The sequence below is a fragment of the Astyanax mexicanus genome, chromosome 4 (genome assembly GCF_023375975.1).
Source record: "Astyanax mexicanus isolate ESR-SI-001 chromosome 4, AstMex3_surface, whole genome shotgun sequence".
NCBI classification, from domain to species: domain Eukaryota; kingdom Metazoa; phylum Chordata; class Actinopteri; order Characiformes; family Acestrorhamphidae; genus Astyanax; species Astyanax mexicanus.
Window position 1 is genome coordinate 55577089 of NC_064411.1, and position 20058 is coordinate 55597146.

The following is a 20058-nucleotide window of genomic DNA, read 5'->3' on the forward strand; positions in this document are numbered from 1 at the left end:
TAATTTAACTATAATATTAATTTTATTTTGCAGTTATTTGAGGTAGACTTATTGCATATTTCATACAAAAGTTGTAAATGTCCATAATAATAAAACTGGTCTCGGCAAAAAATTAAATCTTAGGAAGTGAAATGATTTTAACAAAAATGATGTAACAATGATGTAAACACAAAGATTATTTTGTTTATTTAGGAAATAAATATTTAAATCAGTTGTCTTAACGTAGACAATTCACTTTATTCTAGGTCATTTGAACTCTAGACAGTAACAAAAAGTCAGTGGTCAAGTTATTCTTATTCTTTTGTCCAAATTTAAAGTATAAAGTAAGTGATTTAGGTGTTATTTCAGGTGTTATTGAGACTTTGTGATTACTTATTTAAGGAAATCTTACTTCAAAATATTTGCTCACTCCACTGGCAGATTTTCTTGCTTTATAGAAGCATCTACAAAAAAATAAGAGCACTGAATCAGTTTCTCTGATTTTGCTATTTATAGGTTTATGTTTGAGTAAAATGAACATTGTTGTTTTATTCTATAAACTACAGACAACATTTCTCCCAAATTCTAAATAAAAAAATATTGTCATTTAGAGCATTTATTTACAGAAACTTGAAGAGAAATGGCTGAAATAACAAAAAAAGATGCAGAGCTTTCAGACCTCAAATAATGCAAAGAAAACAAGTTCATATTCATAAAGTTTTAAGAGTTCAGAAATCAATATTTGGTGGAATAACCCTGGTTGGTTTGATGGCTTATTATATTCAAGAGGTTTTCAATTTGGTAAAATCAAAGAAACTCATCATTTTTAAGTGCTCTCTTATTTTTTGGCTAGTTTTAGCCGATGGATTTTTTTTTAGTGGTCTTTATTTCACTCCTTAACACTCACACAACACACACACACACTTTCACACAATAGCCTGTGAGCACACCCAGCACAAAAATCATAGTGTACCATTCAATCAGACCAGACCCCCTCCTTCCACCCCAAACCTCGTATCTCCTCCCCCCCCCCCCCCCCCCTCCCCGTTCCTCCTCTTCTCTTTTTGGAGCTGCTAAAGGTTTTAGGTGCGAGGAGAATGAAAGCTGCCACCGTAAGAAACCCCGGTCCATTGAAGAAGTGACAGGCGCTGCCAGAATATGATCCTAATCCTGTTCCCAGCATTCTTTTAGCCTGCTGGCACTGCAATTTCACCACATACTCTCCGAGCTGTCAGCTGGGCTAAATCCCTCTAATAGCACATTGCCCAGATACACATCAAAGTCCTCCTGGAGACCAGCACAGCCCTGCTCTCAGCCCGGCTCTCAGCCCGGCCCGACACGGATCCCAGCGCACAAATCGCCTCCGCCATCAACAAAAGCAACAATATACTGACCAGTCCAACACCGTCCTGCTGCACTAAGCCATTACTGAGCCACACACACACACACACACACACTGCTGTACAGTTGCAAGAAAAAGTATGTGAACCTTTTTGGGATTATCCTTGGATTTTTGCATAAATTGCTAATTAAAAGTCACAATAATAGACAAACACAGTCTGCTTAAACTAATACCACACAAAACATTACATATATTTGCATGGTTTTATTTACAGTGATGGGAATAAGGGTGATAAAATAACTTTTAAAAATACTTTTTTCAGTTACGAGTAACTTCTAATCAAATTACTCTGACTGTAACTATAACGCCGACACCGCATTACTGCACGTTACTTTAGCCCAGGGGTGTCCAAACTACGGCCCACGTTTCCTTTTTTGGAGCGGCCCGCGAGGTATTTTAGAAATAGAATGAAAGTTGGCCCGCTGTTAAGCAGGTTTTTATAATGTCAGATTCAAAGTTTGAACGCTAGGTGTCAGAAACGGGCCAAAGAGTCTAAAAGCGGAGAGAGTGCGCATTTCTAGCGCAGAAAAACGGGGCAAAAAGTCTAAAAGCGGAGAGAGAGCGCATTTCTAGCGTGGAAAAACGGGCCAAAGAGTCTAAAAGCGGAGAGAGAGCGCATTTCTAGCTAAAAAAACGGGCCAAAGAGTCTAAAAGCGGAGAGAGTGCGCATTTCTAGCGCAGAAAAACGGGGCAAAAAGTCTAAAAGCGGAGAGAGAGCGCATTTCTAGCTAAAAAAAACGGGCCAAAGAGTCTAAAAGCGGAGAGAGTGCGCATTTCTAGCGTGGAAAAACGGGCCAAAGAGTCTAAAAGCGGAGAGAGAGCGCATTTCTAGCTAAAAAAACGGGCCAAAGAGTCTAAAAGCGGAGAGAGTGCGCAGTTTTAGCGCAGAAAAACGGACCAAAGAGTCTAAAAGCAGAGAGTGAGCAGTTTTAGCGCAGAAAAACGGACCAAAGAGTCTAAAAGCAGAGAGTGAGCAGTTTTAGAGCAGAAAAACGGACCAAAGAGTCTAAAAGCAGAGAGAGTGCGCATTTCTAGCTCAGAAAAACGGGCCAAAGAGTCTAAAAGCGGAGAGGGTGCGCAGTTTTAGCGCAGGAAAAATTGCCAGAGTCTAAAAGTTTAATATTAAGAGATATCATGAAATGAAACATCAATTTGAAAAATCTTAGTTTACACAACACTGTCAAAGATAAAGATAGTAAGTCAATTAAAATGGTGTGTAAATGAAAGTAATCAGGAAAATGTATTATTTAAAGTGGTATATTTCATTATTTGTTTTATTATAGAGTCTGTGGGCCGTGACTTCAAATATATTTCTCCTTCTGGCCCCCAACAAAAAAAAGTTTGGACACCCCTGAATTAGCCGCTCAATTAACTTTTTTTTTTTTACTTTGCGCATACAGACAAAAGCACAAGAGTGTGAGTGTGTGTGCGTTGTGTGTGTGAGTCACAAAGGAGGGAAGGATGCCGTGCTTATGACATCTGGCTTATGAAACTCGCTCTGAGAAGGTGGGGGCCGGGGGGTTGAGGCGTGGGGTGGGGATTACAGGGGCAAGTAACACAAAAATAACGCAATAGTTACTTTTACTGGTAACTAGTTACTTTTATATAGAGAGCAACTCAGTTAGTAACTTAGTTACTTTCTTGGAGAAGTAACTATAACTAATTACCAGAGGTGGAAAAAGTAAAGAAAATTTGTAATTGAGTAAAAGTACCTTTACTTTGCTAAAATTCGACTCAAGTAAAAGTAAAAGTACCCATCTAAAAATCTACTCGAGTAAAAGTTAAGGTACTCAATTTAAAATGTACTTTGAGTAAAAGTTACATAGTTACTTTTAATTATTTGACAAAAAAAGTAAAAACAAATCATAAATTAAATAGTTTTTAAGTAACTATTGTTCCACATAATAATTTGTTATTATAGATTAATGTCATTTCCACTAATATTTAATTTATTAACTCACACTTTATTACTGCTGTCCTTTATTTTCAACATCACATTTTAGACGTCATAAAAGTTGATTTTAATTTTACTTTTTGCTTCTAATTTAATTAATATTTTATCTTTTTGTCATTTATTTTTTTTGTTGTCTCGTTGTTTTTATCTATAAATCTGCTTTACAGATAAACAGGTCTTGTCTTACCTCAAGATCCCAACAACAGCACAGATTAGGGCCAGTTCCATCAGCAGCACAGATAAGGGCCAGTTCCATCAGCAGCACAGATGAGGGCCAGTTCCATCAGCAGCACAGATGGGGGCCAGTTCCATCAGCAGCACAGATGAGGGCCAGTTCCATCAGCAGCATAGATGAGGGCCAGTTCCATCCGCAGCACAGAGGAGGGCCAGTTAAATCAGCAGCACAGATAAGGGCCAGTTTCAACAGCAGCACAGATGAGGGCCAGTTCCATCAGCAGCTCAGATGAGGGCCAGTTAAATCAGCAGCACAGATGAGGGCCAGTTCCAAGAGCAGCACATATAAGGGGCAAGTTCCATTAGCAGCACAGATGAGGGCCAGTTTCACCAGCAGCACAGATGAGGGCCAGTTCCATCAGCAGCACAGATAAGGTCCCTGGATCAGTAAAAAAAATTTAATTAACAATACATTTTGAGTGATAAAATTCCACCACCAATAAAATAATACAGATAAGTGGTTTACTTGCATTAAAATCAATAAAGATATGCAATTCAGTTCAACTGCTACTATCTGGCACTACCTCCACCATGTTTCACAGTAACCTGTTCCTCATAGTTTCATCACTTCATCATATTTTTATAAAGGGGAAGGAGAGAAATTAAATACAATTGTTGAAAAATGGAAATATACTAGAACTACTTTGTTTGCTTTTTTAAGTATCTTTGTAGAATAATCAAATCTGATCCAATAATTTATCCAAAATACCAGACAAAGGTTTAAAACCATCTTAAATTCATTAGTTTTTATTATTTTAATATTTTCTTTAGTTTAGATTAATACTAAACTATGAATTAAACTATGAAACGAATTTTAAAATAATTAATGTTCATCTGATTTCATTCTCATCTTTTATATTGAGAAAAAAGAGAGGGCGTTTCTTACTAATATACTCTAAATGCAGAGATATGTAGAGAAGTGAAATATCACATTTTGTGGTCTTATTTACTTATTTTGTGCAGTTTTGATATTTAATATTATTGTAGTAACTTTTATACATGTAGATTTCATCTTTAAATCTTCTAAATGCTCTTAAATTCACTTTGCATGAATATGTACTTTTAAGTGGGTTTTTAAAGGCTATTTTTAAAAAAAATAAAGTTGTTTGGTGTGTATTCTATAAAAGAGACCAGTTGAGAACCCCTGTTTTAATCCATATTTTGGCAAGAACTATTCAACTAAGTAAAGAATAATTTTGAGACCTTTAAAAGTATCCTCCATTGCAGTCACTGCAAAAAAACAAAACAAAAAAAGACCATCAAAAATGTTATAAAGATAATGATGGAACTGGCACTCATCAGGTTGGATCCTAAAAAAAGTAAGAGCTAAAAAAAAAAAAAGAGTTTTTTTCCTTTGTTGCACAGGATAAGTTCATTAGAGCCATAAAAAATGAAAGTTAACAGAGTATTTTTTGGTTTTTAACACTTTTAAAAGTTACTACATGGTTCCTTATGTGTTCTTTTATAATCTGTGATCTGCACTCTGATTGGCCGGTCTCTCCATGCTATCCGCTGGTGTTAAAGGTATGTGTAGATGTGTAATTATGTGTGACTGAAACAGCGCCCTGGTGACAGGCTCTGGAGCGCCACTGTTTGCTCGGGTTAGAGAAGAGCGCTCCACTTCAGCGCTTAAGAGGATTAAGCCGGGCTGTGATAACAGAGGGATAAAAACGGGAAGAATTGAATCAGAAAAGAGGCGCTGGGACCAAAGAGGGTGACCTCTTGCTACTGAGTTCAAACACCTGTTGTTACAGCCGACCCCCCCTATTGCTTTCTCCCGGGTTCAGTTGTTAGTTGCCCTTTTTGTGCACTATATTATAATACTTTCAGCTTTAACCCAATTAAAAAAATCGTCATTCAGAGCATTTATTTGCAGAAATAATGAAAAAGATGCAGAGCTTTCAGACCTCAAATAATGCAAAGAAAACAAGTTTTTATTCATAAATAAATTTTAGAAATTCAGAAATAATCAATATTTGGTGGAATAACCCTGTTTTTTTTCCTCACAGTTTTTTTCTACATCTTGGCATCATGTTCTCCTCCACCAGTCTTACACACTGCTTTTGGATAACTTTATGCTGCTTTACTCCTGGTGCAAAAATTCAAGCAGTTCATTTAGGTGGTTTGATGGCTTGTGATCATCCATCTTCCTCTTGATTACATTCCAGATGTTTTAAATTTAATAAAAGGTAAAATCAAAGAAACTCATCGTTTTTATATGATTGTTTTTTTCCAGAGCTGCACAGCCATGAAATTAGAGCAAACTGAATAAGAGAAATACTTTATTGCAAATTAGGAACTGAAACCAATTTTTCCCATTTTCTCCCCAATTTACATGGCCAATTACCCAACACACTCATTAGGACCTCCCCTATCACTAGTAATGCCCCAACACCAGGAGGGTGAAGACTAGCAGATGCCTCCTCCAATGTAAATCTAAACTCCGCCTCTTTTTGAACTTTTTTCAGAGTAGCATCACAGCGATAACGCTCGGAGGAAAGCTCAGCGACTCGGTTCTGATACATCAGCTCACAGATGCAGCCTTGTGCTGATCCACATCACCCTAGGAGTGATGAGGGGAAAGAGCGCCTTCTACCCACTGTACCCACCCAGAGAGAGCAAGGTCAACTGTGCTCTCTCAGGACTCTCTCAGGAGCTGATGGCAAGCAGCATAACCAGGATTCAAACCAGCGATCTCCCGATCCTAGTGGGTGCGATTTAGCCCACTGAACCACTTGGCACCCTAATATGCTGATTAATAGATAAAACAAATAACCCATTTGAGTTTTAAGCATATTTGTTAGCATGAAACAAAAATCTCATTATTACGGCTAAAATTTGTGTAAAGGTGTAAAAACCCTCTTTTATACTCAAAGCAAATTAAGCTCTAATTCAGAAATCCTTACAACCAAGCTGAGATGTTTAGAATAAAGTAAAAAAAAAAAGTTTCCTCTTTCCAATTTATATTGCATTCTTTATTCCAGCGCCCCACGTAATGGCTTTATCTCCCCTTAAACATGTAAGTGTACACTAGCATTTTAATTTTAGACACCACTAATATAAACATAGTAACTGTATTTTACATTTCTTACATTCATTGTTTTATTTTCATTTAAATATCCACTATAAAAACGTATAGCGTCTTAAGAAGAACAAGTGCGATTAATAACACTATGGCAGCACAACACTTTGGAGTAAAATTGATTTTTGTTGTAGTAAAACGTGATAAAAAGTTCTTACCTTTGATGAATAGCACACCTCCGTTCTCCCACAGCGTTCAGAGATCCAGAAATTTAAACAGTTCAGTCCAAACACCCTTCAGACTGGGAGATACGGGGCATAATTTACCTTGATAAATCACTTTTTACACCGTTATCCAGCTCAAAGTAGCTCCACACCTCCTTACTAGAATCCGGAGAGTCTTGACATTTAAAATGAGGACAGTGAAATCAGTACAGTGATGGCAGCACTCAGAGCTGAAGCTATAGTGTTATGGGATGCAAACAGTGTTTTTAATAAGCTTCTTCTGCACTTTTTAAGTTATTAATGCCTCGTTTTAAATGTCAGAGCTCTCCGGATTCTATTAAGGAGGTGTGGAGCTACTTTGAGCTGGATAACGGTGTAAAAAGTGATTTATCAAGGTAAATTATGCCCCGTGTCGCCCAGTCTGAAGGGTGTTTGGACTGAACTGTTTAAATTTCTGGATCTCTGAACGCTGTGGGAGAGCGGAGGTGTGCTTTTCATCAAAGATAAGAACTTTTTATCACGTTTTACTACAGCAAAAGTCCATTTTACACCAGAGTTCTCCATTAAGTCTGAATGCACTTTAGCTACAGGGTTCTGAGGTGGTTTTCCCAGTTAAGCACCATGCTAATTTCTGCTTCTCAGCTTTCCTTGCTTGTTAGCAATATTAGCATCATAGCTTCAGTAGAGTAACTCTGCTCTGTATGTGGTTATTTGATTTTCTGTGTAGCAGAACTGCAATGAGTCGGTTAGGAAAGAGAATAAACAGCCGAATAAGAACAACAGACTCAATAATATAAATAATTCAGCCAATTTATGGTCAATGCTCTTCCTCAAGGTCTGCTATTGATGCAGAGATAAGGCCTGAACAGATCTAATGACCTCTATTAGCTCTATAACTGCAGCAGAGGAGCTGAAGACTCTTTAGGCTATCTTCACTTTCCATCTTAAAGGGATGACACTTAAAGTCAATGCATATAAAGCATATCACAGCTACACTTTATGATGTTTTGATGACTTGTAGCCTATATAACCTATATACTACTCTAGGGGTTATATTTGGCATAATCCAGTGTATATCCAAAAACAAAAAAATAACATTTACTGAAGTGTAACGGGATGGAGTGCTACAGACTAGTAGCTCTCCAGCCCAGAGGGTTGTTGAACCCAATTGCAGAACTGTTGATCTCAAATCAGGTAAACCCAAAAAGAAAGGAATAAAAAAAAAAACAATAAATAAACACACCGCTCCTCACACGGGATCAAACCCGTGTCGTCAGGATCACGTCCCAATACACTATCACTGCCCCGGATAGTGAATTGGGACACAGCCGGGAAATAGAATATCCTTATAAGGAGATAGGGAGCCCAAAAATGAGTGGAAAAATGAGAACGGGCAGAGAGCCAGGGGAGGTATGTAAACAAAAGCTCACTAGAGAAGCATTTTATTTTTGTATTTATTTTTTCATTAACGTTCATTATAGTTCAAACAACCTCACGGGCCAGATGTTTCATTGCTATGTTTCATCCCTACTTTGTGTCACAGCTTCCAATTCCTCAATACTCTTTTCCATCCTTCATGGACTCTAACTCCCAGAATGCACTTCTCAGTCATGTGTCACAGCCAGCCAATCAGCACCCGATTGGTACTGTAGATCAGCTTCACCAGAGTTTTGATTTCATTCAGCTGTTTTCCCATGTATAAATACCAGCCTGTTGGGCTTAAAGTGGTTCAGCAGACTAAGGCTCTGCCACTATGATCAGGAGATTGCTGGTTCGAATCCTGGTCAAGCAGCTTGCCATCAGCTGACAGAGCCCTAAGAGAGCACAAATAGCCTTGCTCTCTCTCTTTAGGTGGGTACAGTAGATGGCGCTCTTCTCTTTTCCATAATCACATGGGTTTTTTTCTGGGGAATTCAGTTTCCTCCCACAGTCAAAAAAACAAATAAACATGGACATTATGTGAATGTATGTGTGACTGTATACCTCAGCAGTCCTCCAGGTGGTCAGTTGTTTCCAGTTAAGAGTACGCTGTGTGCGATTGGCTGCCACTTCTCACCTGTGTGGGTTAAATGTGAGTGTCTTGATTGGCAGAAAGGCACTATATAAGTGCAATTGTAGGTACATAAGTGGAAAAACTGGATTGCATTTAGCTTTAAAAGACGTCCACAAACTTCTGGACGTCCCTAAACCTCCTCGTTTCTCCACACAGTGGTGGAAAACTACGATTCGAACCCAAAGCCAGTCGAAGAGGAGCTTCCTCCACCTCTGCAGCTCTTCACCCCGTACCCAACAGGTCACTGAGCTCCAGGTAGAGTGGAGCATTTCAATATTTCTGTCATTACGAAGATTTCCATCAGATTTCCATCACTGGCCTCTCGCGCCTTTCCCAAACGACGAGGCGGCGAGCGGCGTCCGCCCCGTCCGAGTCAATAATGAGCAAAGCGTGCGGATGGAAATAACTCGTCCCTAATGGGCCCGTGTTCCCTGAGTGTTAAAAAATGTAAATTTATGTGGAGGCCCACAGCAAAGACATATTTACAATACGTTTAGGTAATCACAAGATGCAGGCATGGAGAACTATACCCGGGCCGGGAGACGCAGCCAGTGCAGAAATAGTTTTTATGTGTCATTAATTCTCTTTGCATTCCCAAATAACCCTATATTACCGCGGTAATACAGTAATCACTCACAATCGCACAGAAAATTATCTGCACTCATCTGTGGAATAAAAGGCGAACGGCAAAACGAGGGGAAAACATCCCATTTCGGGATCCTCTTGCGTCCTTAATGTTCAACCAGAAGCCGGCGACTAAACGACAGGCCGGCCAATCTCGCGTCGCCACTGTTTTCGAGCAGCTTAATGGCGGCGGGGAGTCCGTGCGCCGCTGCGCCGCGTCCTTAAAGTGCGCACACCTTTTCACGCTACATTGCCCGGAATGGGCAGCAGGTTCGGGGACGGCGGCGGCGGGAAATTGAAGCCGGAACGCTGCCGGAAAACAAAACAGGCCTCAGACCGTAGCCCTGCGGGTGGTGCGGTGCGGCGGGGGCACCGGGGGGTGGAACAGAGCTTCTACATGCAGAGGCAATTTCAATTCAGACGCATTTCTTTACTACAAAATTAAGCATTTCATTACAGATGCACTGCTATTAATTATGTATAGAGATTAGGAAGAGTGTAATTCATCAATATCAACAGTTAGGAGAAAAAAAAAACTTATAATTAATAAATAAACAAATAATTATATATATATATATATACAATGCATAAAACATTACAGAGAATAATCATATTATACATACATATTATACATATCATACATACATATTATGTATGTATGTATATATGTATATATATAAACACAGTTAATTATGGATGCGCTTACATTAATTATTTATACAGATTAGGAAGAGTGTAATTTATCAATATCAAACATTTAGGAGAAAAAAAAAAAACAGAAGAAAACCTGCCTTTGATTGTTTTAGGTCACCTTGTTGTAGTAAAATAACGTATAGAACTTTTAATAGAATAATACTATATTAATAATGGTATATTCTCCTTTATCAAATAAATCTACTATTATTAAATGAAGTTATGTAATTTATGGTGCCATAAAGAACAAATAAATAGCTACAGTACTTATTTAAATAAAAAACATTGTATTTTTCTAATATGAACAAAATGTCCAAATAATTATAATAATAAAAAACAAAGATAATAGTAGATTTCTCACAAAAAGAAAGAAACGATTGATGCACAGAAGAGCCCAGATATAAATAGATTTTATTATTATTTTTTTTTTTAAATAAGCATTAAGTAGTAATTGTTTGCTATGCAACTCTACTATGCACCAGAAATGTGTCATTGTAGTAATATATCATATGTATAAAATATATAAATAAATATACATAAAAAAGCTAAATTAAGCATTCCATTACAGATGTGCTGCCATTAATTATGTACACAGATAAGAAAGAGCTCTACAGTTAGATTTTTTTTTTAGGTCACCTTATTAATTTAGCATAACTTAGAACATATTAGTTTACATAATTTTACAAAGTAATAAGATTAGAATTTAATGTAAATCAAGTACCTGTGTCTAGAAAAGAAGAGACATTGTTTACTGCTTCATTTTAATAAAAAAAGTAAATCAATTAATAAAATAATAAGTCAATTTGTGCACAAAAGTGCTAATTTTGCCTGCTGAACAAATTTCATTATTAACAAAGAAATTAAATAGTATTTGAAAATAAAAAGTAAGTTGATTATTTGAGAATTACCAAAAGTACTGATTTTTTTCTAAAGAATAGATTTTTTTAAAAATATTATTATTATTATTTTTTTACATTTTTAAAAGGAACATTTTTGCATTTTTAATGTTTCAACAAAAACTACCCTACAAAACAATCCTGAATGTGGGGTTTAACTCCGCCCACTTCTTCTGAAGTTATAAGTAGTGTTTCATGCTGAAATAATTCACACAAACAATTTAAGGAGACACTCTTTTTAATAAAAAAAGAAGCTAAATAAGCCGAATTAGACATTAATGTATTGTAACAAGGCTTCCTGTAGCTCCAAATATGGAGAACATTTTATCTGCTGATTCTGTTTATGGTTTATTTAATCTATTTAAAGTCAATGCAATCATCTTAATTTGATTTAATGAAATAATTAATTAAGATAAGATAAAAAGAACCTGTTTTGCCTTAAATTCTACAGGAATGTTCCCCAAAAATACCCAAAATAATCAAATAGAAAATACCATTGTTCTGTAATTTAACTACAGAGTAATGAAAAGTATTTACAGTGTGATGTTGGTTCCAGTCCACACAATCTATTATCACTGATTACTGAACACCTACTGTTTTAATGCCTTAAAAACACAGAATACAGAGATAGAGCTTATTAATGGTTGGCTAGTGCCACCTACAGGCTTTACACACAACCACACATATACAGTTTTGGAAAAAATAAGACAGTTTCTGAATCAGTTTCTCTGATTTTGCTATTTATAGGTTTATGTTTGAGTAAAATGAACATTGTTGTTTTATTCTATAAACTACAGACAACATTTCTCCCAAATTTAAATAAAAATATTCTCATTTAGAGCATTTATTTACAGAAAATGAGAAATGACTGAAATAACAAAAAGCTTTCAGACCTCAGAAACTGCAAATAAAACAAACAAGTTCATAGTCATACTCAAGTTTTACGAGTTTAGAAATATATAAGAATATTTGGTTGGAATAACCATTTTTAGTCACAGTTTGTTTCATGCATCTTGGCATCATGTTCTTCTCCTCCACCAGTCTTACGCACTGCTTTTGGATAACTTTATGCTGCTTTACTCCTGGTGCAAAAATTCAAGCAGTTCAGTTTGGTGGTTTGATGGCTTGTGATCATCCATCTTCCTCTTTATTATATTCCAGAGGTTTTCAATTTGATAAAATCAAAGAAACTCATCTTTTTTAAGTGCTCTCTTGTTTGTATATATGTATATATACACACTGTAGCAGTCAAAAGTTTGGACACACCTTCTTGTTCAAAGTTTCATGTAGTAACTTAAAAACAGTGTTAAACAAACTAAACATACTCTGTGAAGCATTTAGGAGCTCTTATTATATTGGTTGCTGTTAACTTGCTCTACATCTCAAGTAACTCTTGCTCTTCCTTTCCTGGGCTGGTCCTGATGAGTGCCAGTTTCACCATTATAATGTTTTTGATGGTTTTAGCGGTGACTGTGCTTGAGGATACTTTCAAAGTTCTTGTCTTAAAGGAGAACTCCAGTGTAAAATGGACTTTTGGTTTAGTAAAACATGATAAAAAGTACTTACCCCTTTTTAAGAAGCTTCTTGTGCACTTTATAAGTTATTTAAATGCATCGATTTAAATATCAGGGCTCTCCAGATTCTAGAACGGAGGTGTGGAGCTACTTTGAGTCTGGATAACAGTGTAAAAAGCGATTTATTTGCCCCAATACAGTCGTTGTAAAGAGCGCTGGGCAAAAGGCATAAAATTACTGCATTGCAGAATGCTGTAGGAGAATGGAGGTGTGCTATTTAAAGTACGTAAGTACTTTTTATCATGTTTTACTACAACAAAATTTTATTTTACACCAAAGTTCTCCTATAAAGTCATTTTTTTTTACTAGAATATTACTCAAATAGGGCTATTCACTGTATACCAACTCTAGGAGCATAAACTGTTCAGACCAACATCAGACATACAGGGTTTGGACAATGAAACTGAAACACCTGGCTTTAGAATGCAATAATGTATTGTGGTGACGGACAGTTCTGGTGGAAACAGGAGAGTTGAGGTGCACATTGAATTCTGCGTGATTTAATCAGCTGTGGTTTTATGTTTTTTGGATACAATCCGGGTTAGCACCCGAACATCCCTTTCAGACAGCTTCCTCTTACAGCGTCCACAGTTAATCCTGTTGGATGTGGTTGGTCCTTCTTGGTGGTATGCTGACATTACCCTGGATACCGTGGCTCTTGATGCATCACAAAGACTTGCTGTCTTGGTCACAGATGCTCCAGCAAGACGTGTACCAACAATTTGTCCTCTTTTGAACTCTGGTATGTCTCCCATAATGTTGTGTGCATTGCAATATTTAGAGCAGAACTGTGCTCTTACCCTCATAACTGAACCTTCACACTCTGCTCTTACTGGTGCAATGTGCAATTAATGAAGATTGACCACCAGGCTGCTCCAATTTAGACATGAAACCTGAAATCTCACACTAAAATGAGAGGTGTTTCAGTTTCATTGTTCAAAAAAAACACTGGATTTGATACACTTTTACCTGCTGTGTGAACAAATCCAATGAAACACTGATATACACTCTTATACACATACATTATTATACACTACACAAGCTTACCCTACAAAACCAGCAGGTATAGGGCGAAGTATTGTGCCTGTTCTCAGCAGCAGGGCTCTGATTGGGTCTTTAGCTCATTCGGCGCAGTTTGCACAGGTAAATGGGGCCGAAGTTCGCGCACAGGTGTGGTAAAACCAGTTCCCCCACTGCAGGCTGAGGGGCAAAATGGAAAGTGTGGGAGAAGAGCCGGGTGAAGCTGCTGAGGTTCTGAACTTCCACCCTGATGCCCATTTCCTGTTGAGCCACGGTAACCGCCCGCTGTACCACACACTCATTCTGCAGCTGAGAGAGAGAACAGGTGGAGTACACCACATCCCCACCTGGCCGAACCGCCTGGATACCTGCCCTGTAGAGAGAGATAGAGAAATCTACAGTTACAGTAGATAAAGAATCACCAGCACCGTAATCTGTTGTACCCATACTGCTCTGTAATTAATCTACAGTTACAGTAGATACAGAATCACCAGCACTGTAATCTGTTGTACCCATACTGCTCTGTAATTAATCTACAGTTACAGTAGATACAGAATCACCAGCACTGTAATCTGTTGTACCCATACTGCTCTGTAATTAATCTACAGTTACAGTAGATACAGAATCACCAGCACTGTAATCTGTTGTACCCATACTGCTCTGTAATTAATCTACAGTTACAGTAGATACAGAATCACCAGCACCGTAATCTGTTGTACCCATACTGCTCTGTAATTAATCTACAGTTACAGTAGATACAGAATCACCAGCACTGTAATCTGTTGTACCCATACTGCTCTGTAACTAATCTACAGTTACAGTAGATACAGAATCACCAGCACTGTAATCTGTTGTACCCATACTGCTCTGTAATTAATCTACAGTTACAGTAGATACAGAATCACCAGCACTGTAATCTGTTGTACCCATACTGCTCTGTAACTAATCTACAGTTACAGTAGATACAGAATCACCAGCACTGTAATCTGTTGTACCCATACTGCTCTGTAATTAATCTACAGTTACAGTAGATACAGAATCACCAGCACTGTAATCTGTTGTACCCATACTGCTCTGTAACTAATCTACAGTTACAGTAGATAGAGAATCACCAGCACTGTAATCTGTTGTACCCATACTGCTCTGTAATTAATCTACAGTTACAGTAGATACAGAATCACCAGCACTGTAATCTGTTGTACCCATACTGCTCTGTAATTAATCTACAGTTACAGTAGATACAGAATCACCAGCACTGTGATCTTTTGTACCCATACTGCTCTGTAATTAATCTACAGTTACAGTAGATACAGAATCTCCAGCACCGTAATCTGTTGTACCCATACTGCTCTGTAATTAATCTACAGTTACAGTAGATACAGAATCACCAGCACTGTAATCTGTTGTACCCGTACTGCTCTGTAATTAATCTACAGTTACAGTAGATACAGAATCACCAGCATGTTAAAATAACTTACAGTAGGAGCTCCATCTGCAGTAAGGGAAGCATCTGTCTCTCTCTGGTTCTGGATCTCTTGAATATGTTGTTCTCCTCCTCCATCAGTGAGTGCCTGTCTGTTGTACAGGGAACGTCCACCAGAACCTGATTGGAACACGGAGAACCCAGAAGTATGGGTTCCTTTAAAACAACAACAAAAAAGACAGTAGAAGAGAAAGAGCTGCAACATCACAGTACTTCCTCTATACTCACCCTGTCAAACGTGCTCTCGTCTTTATCCCTCCACTGCCGTCCGTCTACTGAGGTGACGTGAACTTTGCCCTCCATCAGCAGCTCTGTGGGCAGGTAGCTCTGCAGGGTTCGTCGGAGCCGGGCTGTTCGAGACCCTGACAGGTCATTGGCCCACAGAAACCCTGAACACACATTTATTTAACATATTTTTCACACTATATTTCGGTGCTCCTTATGTATGAATTCTACCAGTCAGGTATTAAGGAGCAGTAAAGCCACTCTGAACACTGAAGTACAGAGTTATACAGGAGTTTCAGTGAAGTGTCTCCAGCACTAAGGCTGGAGCAGTATTAGCATTAGCCGCTAATCATGCTAAGCGCTAGCTCTTTTGCCGTTCAGAGGTGAGTATTATTATCATCGGCCTCTAGCCTGCTGCTAACCCCGGCTAGCACTGCTGGAGCAGCGTTAGCATTAGCCACTAACCGGAAGTTGGGGTCAAGCTTTTAGATTACAACTTTTAATTTTAGTTCTTACATAACAGCTTTAGTTTTACAGTTTTTTTTTGCTGTAAACAAACAGCACAATTTAAAATCATGCATAAGCTAATGTTTCCTTTAAACATTTTTATTTATTTATTTATTTACTATTATTATTCGTTTTTTTAATAGTAGGCAGCCACCTTCAACCTTACATCAGCTTTTATATTAAACACTTTTATGAGGAAAAGTTTAAAATATGCAAATTTCTGCCAAATAAAAGATTTCTTAACATGTTTATGACAGAAGCAAAATAATAACTGCAGAGAATCAACTTCTGTATTATGTATTATTATAAAAAATATATATTATATATATATATATACATATATATAATAAAAAATACATATTAATTAATCAAATTATTCAAACAATTCAATTATTCAAACCTCTAATTTCAAATTTATGGAAAAGGACTTATAATAAAAATATATTCTAAAAAGTTTGTATGCTCTCTTTATGTGACTGACGTGTGTTATGCAAGTATATATTGAGAATTTATATTAACAATGGCTCAGCCAATCAGATTCCAGAAGCAGAATTATCCTATATAAAACAATAGAGATCAGTAGAATAAATATATAGTACTCTATAGTACATACTGAGATCGTGGGTCTGCAGGAGAGCGAGGGTCTTCCCTCCAGGTCCAGCGCAGAGATCCAGGACAGAGTGACCCGGCTGGACGTCCAGCGCCAGGACAGGCAGGACAGATGCGGCGTCCAGGAGATAATAGTTTAATAACCCGTTACTGTCCGACCTGAGATAAAAAAAAATATATACATACAAGGTACATTTTCTTTATTTTATTTTTCATTTATTTTATTTTTTCTGTTCTGTGCAACAGAGTGAACTCTTGTTCTTCCTTTTTTTGGGGCGGTGCCGAAGAGAATCATGAAAATATGTGTGGGATCTTCCCACATCCATTCCCCCCAGTCCCATTTCCACACTCAGGGTTGCCAGGCATAGAACACGACAGTACGCAAACAGTACCAAATTGAAAACCTCTGGAATATAATCAAGAGGAAGATGGATGATCACACGCTATCAAACCACCAAACTGAACTGCTTGAATTTCTGCACCAGGAGTAAAGCAGCATAAAGTTATCCAAAAGCAGTGTGTAAGACTGGTGGAGGAGAACATGATGCCAAGATGCATGAAAAATGTGATTAAAAACCACCAGGGTTATTCCACCAAATATTGATTATTTCTGAACTCTTTAAACTTTATGAATATGAACTTGTTTTCTTTGCATTATTTGAGGTCTGAAAGCTCTGCATCTTTTTTTTTGTTATTTCAGCCATTTCTCATTTTCTGTAAATAAATGCTCTAAATGATGATATTTCTTATTTGGAATTTGGGAGAAATGTTGTCTGTAGTTTATAGAATAAAACAATTTTCATTTTACTCAAAAATAAACCTACAAATAGCAAAATCAGAGAAACTGATTCAGAAACTAAAGGGATCTCTTAATATATATATATATATATATTGATGACTGATTGTTCTTTTGAAGTTGTATTCGCTTTAATTTACTTAAAAAATGTAAAATACTGGGAAATAAAAGCTGAAATGTTGATATTTTGTCTCATATTTATCTTTTAAATGTTAAATCTAAAAGTTTTCAGTCTACATCAGAAATAAAGGGATTCTATTACTTTCTGAATTAAAGACCCTGTAAATATACCTGAAATAATACTAAATGCATATAAATGAAAAATGAATTAAATTGGGACATTATAAATTGAAAAAATATCGATTCTTGCTCAGTGTAATCTGCTTTAAATCTGATTTAAAGCTAAAAAACGTCTATAAAGCTGAGAATTCTTACCGTGCAGGTCTGAATCGAGAGATGTCTCCTCTGGGGAAGGTGAAGCACTGGATATGTGAGGTGATTGGAGCAGCAGTGGGGTTGTGGAGCTCTGGATCAGTAGAGAGATGCTCTGTAAGCGCTGTGCTGATGAAGTCTCTGCAGCCCTGAGTCTGTAGCGCTGAGATAACGTCTGAATCACAGGAGAAACTGTTCACTAAAGCTCCATACTTTTTCTCCGACAGCATCCCGACCCGAACCGACGGCCACAGATCACCCAGCTGCAGACTGTACGTCATATCAAAGTGATGCAGGGCGAGGTCAGAGGAGGCTACTTTAGGTCTGGTGCCGGCCTGGAGGAATATCAATCAATCAATCCATAAATCAATAAAATTTAATAATAAGATACAAATTTTCCTTAAAAGTTTTAAACAAACCAAAATACTCTGTGAAGAAGCATTTAGGTGCTCTTATTTGGGGTTAAGCTGCTAACTTGCGATTTCTGAGGCTGGTAACTCTGATGAACTTGTCCTGATAAGTGCCAGTTTCACCATTATAATATTTTTGATGGTCTTTTTTTGTAATAGCACTTAAGGATACTTTCAAAGTTTTTGAAATTCTTCTTTTCTGTATACCTGTAACTCTACCAAGGCTGTCACGAAAGGAATTTTCTCTGGGCGATATATTGTCCCAGAAATTATTGCGATAATCGATATTATTGTCGTTTTAAGACCATTGAATGTCACTGATATAATAATAACAAAATAATTATAACAAACAAAATGTATACCCTTTTTAAGAAAACATAATTTCAATAATCATAGTTTTGGAAATAACCATTTTTTCTCACTTACTGCAGTCCACACTGTGTGTATTATTGCTGGCTAAAATATTCTTGATTGTTATATATGCACACAAACATACAAATAAACCCAATAGACGATATCACAATATCAAATAAATCGATAATGTAATTATTGGGACAGGCCAACTCTACCTCTTCACTACTTTACTTTAACTGATGCTCTCAAACACTTTATTAAGAGACAAGAAATTCAAGTAATTAACTCTTGATGAGTTCAGCACAGCTGTTAACTGAAAGCCAGAATTCCAGGTGACTCTACCTCATAAAACTGACTGAGAAAATCCAGCAGAGATGTGCAAAACTTTCTCGATTTAAGCAAGAGGTGTTCGTTTTTGCATAATCTAAAATATATAAAATTTATTCTGATATTTTTCACACGTTCTATTTGTTTAATTAAATAATTCCATATGTTTCGTTTTCATAGTTTGAATGAGTTTAGTATTTAATCTACAATGCAGAACAAGTAAAATAAGTCAAATAATAATTAGATAGATAGATAGACAGATAGATAGATAGACAGATAGATAGATAGATAGATAGATAGATAGATAGATAGATAGATAGATAGATAGATAGATAGATAATACATATAGTTCAATAGTTCACACTGGAATAATCAGAAATAAAAAATACATATTAACATGTAAATAACCTTTACGAATTACAAAACATAATAAAAAATTAAAACCTTGATTTTTTTATCCCTAGGTAAATAACATGTTAAGTTAAATATTCATCTAAAAGTATAACAAAATATAAGATCTTTTTTCATTTTTTTTTTTTTTTGTATAGAATGTATAGAAGAATGTATAAGCTGGCCCATTTAATTTTACAGAACTACTTAATATCTGGTTACTGTTGTCCTTTACTATAAAGTAAAGAGGCTGTTTTGTATTCTACACATCAAAATCAACTTCATTTCGCCCCCTTCTTTACCTAGTGCACTAGATACGGAGCAGCTGATATTTGGAGCACAGCCCATGCAGCCTTAGCTAAGCTAAGCTAACTGGAGTGTTTGGCTTTATAGTAATACTACACTCACATTTTACAGTAAATATCTGCACCGCGTTAAAACCTAACACTTACCCATTTAGTTTTGACGCGGTTACGGCGCTGAATGAAACACACGGAGTGTTTTATTCTCTTAAACAGAAACCTCGGGCTAACGCTCACTGCCATCTTTACATCAGGTGTAACACTAACACCCGTCCCCTCCGCACAAATACCCGCACTATTAGTTCCTCTCTGCGTTAAATAAAAAAAACACGTTTTTTAGACTAGAGGAAAAATAAAACAAATATATTTGTAAATTTTAGCTTTTAATAGCTTAGTTATATTAAACTCTAACAACATAATACTTATGTTGTTTACTTGAGTAATATTTTTTACGAATTAATTATACTACAATTTTAATATTGTTAAAAAGGTAGTATATTGTAAAAGTACATTGTAAAAAAAATAAATTCATCATAAATTATAAAAAA

General features: G+C 36.7%; 1 protein-coding gene across 1 annotated transcript; it reads right to left on the reverse strand.

Annotated features, from left to right (window-relative positions):
• Positions 1–13554: 13554 nt before the first annotated feature.
• On the reverse strand, positions 13555–19775 carry nsun4 (NOP2/Sun RNA methyltransferase 4). Its single transcript, XM_022666721.2, has 6 exons — positions 19661–19775; positions 17731–18062; positions 16504–16658; positions 15387–15547; positions 15154–15278; positions 13555–14048 (listed from the first exon to the last, which is right to left on the reverse strand). Exons 1-6 carry the CDS (start codon positions 19751–19753, stop codon positions 13772–13774), a joined length of 1143 nt encoding a protein of 380 aa, XP_022522442.1. The 5' UTR covers positions 19754–19775; the 3' UTR covers positions 13555–13771.
• Between the last annotated feature and the right edge of the window lie 283 nt (positions 19776–20058).

Coding starts and splice junctions, on each gene's coding strand:
- nsun4 (XM_022666721.2), bottom strand. CDS start 19,753: ATGGCAGTGAGCGTTAGCCCGAGGTTTCTGTTTAAGAGAATAAAACAC. Junction 15,279..15,386: donor ACGAGAGCACGTTTGACAGG/GTGAGTATAGAG, acceptor TGTTCCAATCAG/GTTCTGGTGGACGTTCCCTG. Junction 14,049..15,153: donor CTGCAGATGGAGCTCCTACT/GTAAGTTATTTT, acceptor CTCTCTCTACAG/GGCAGGTATCCAGGCGGTTC.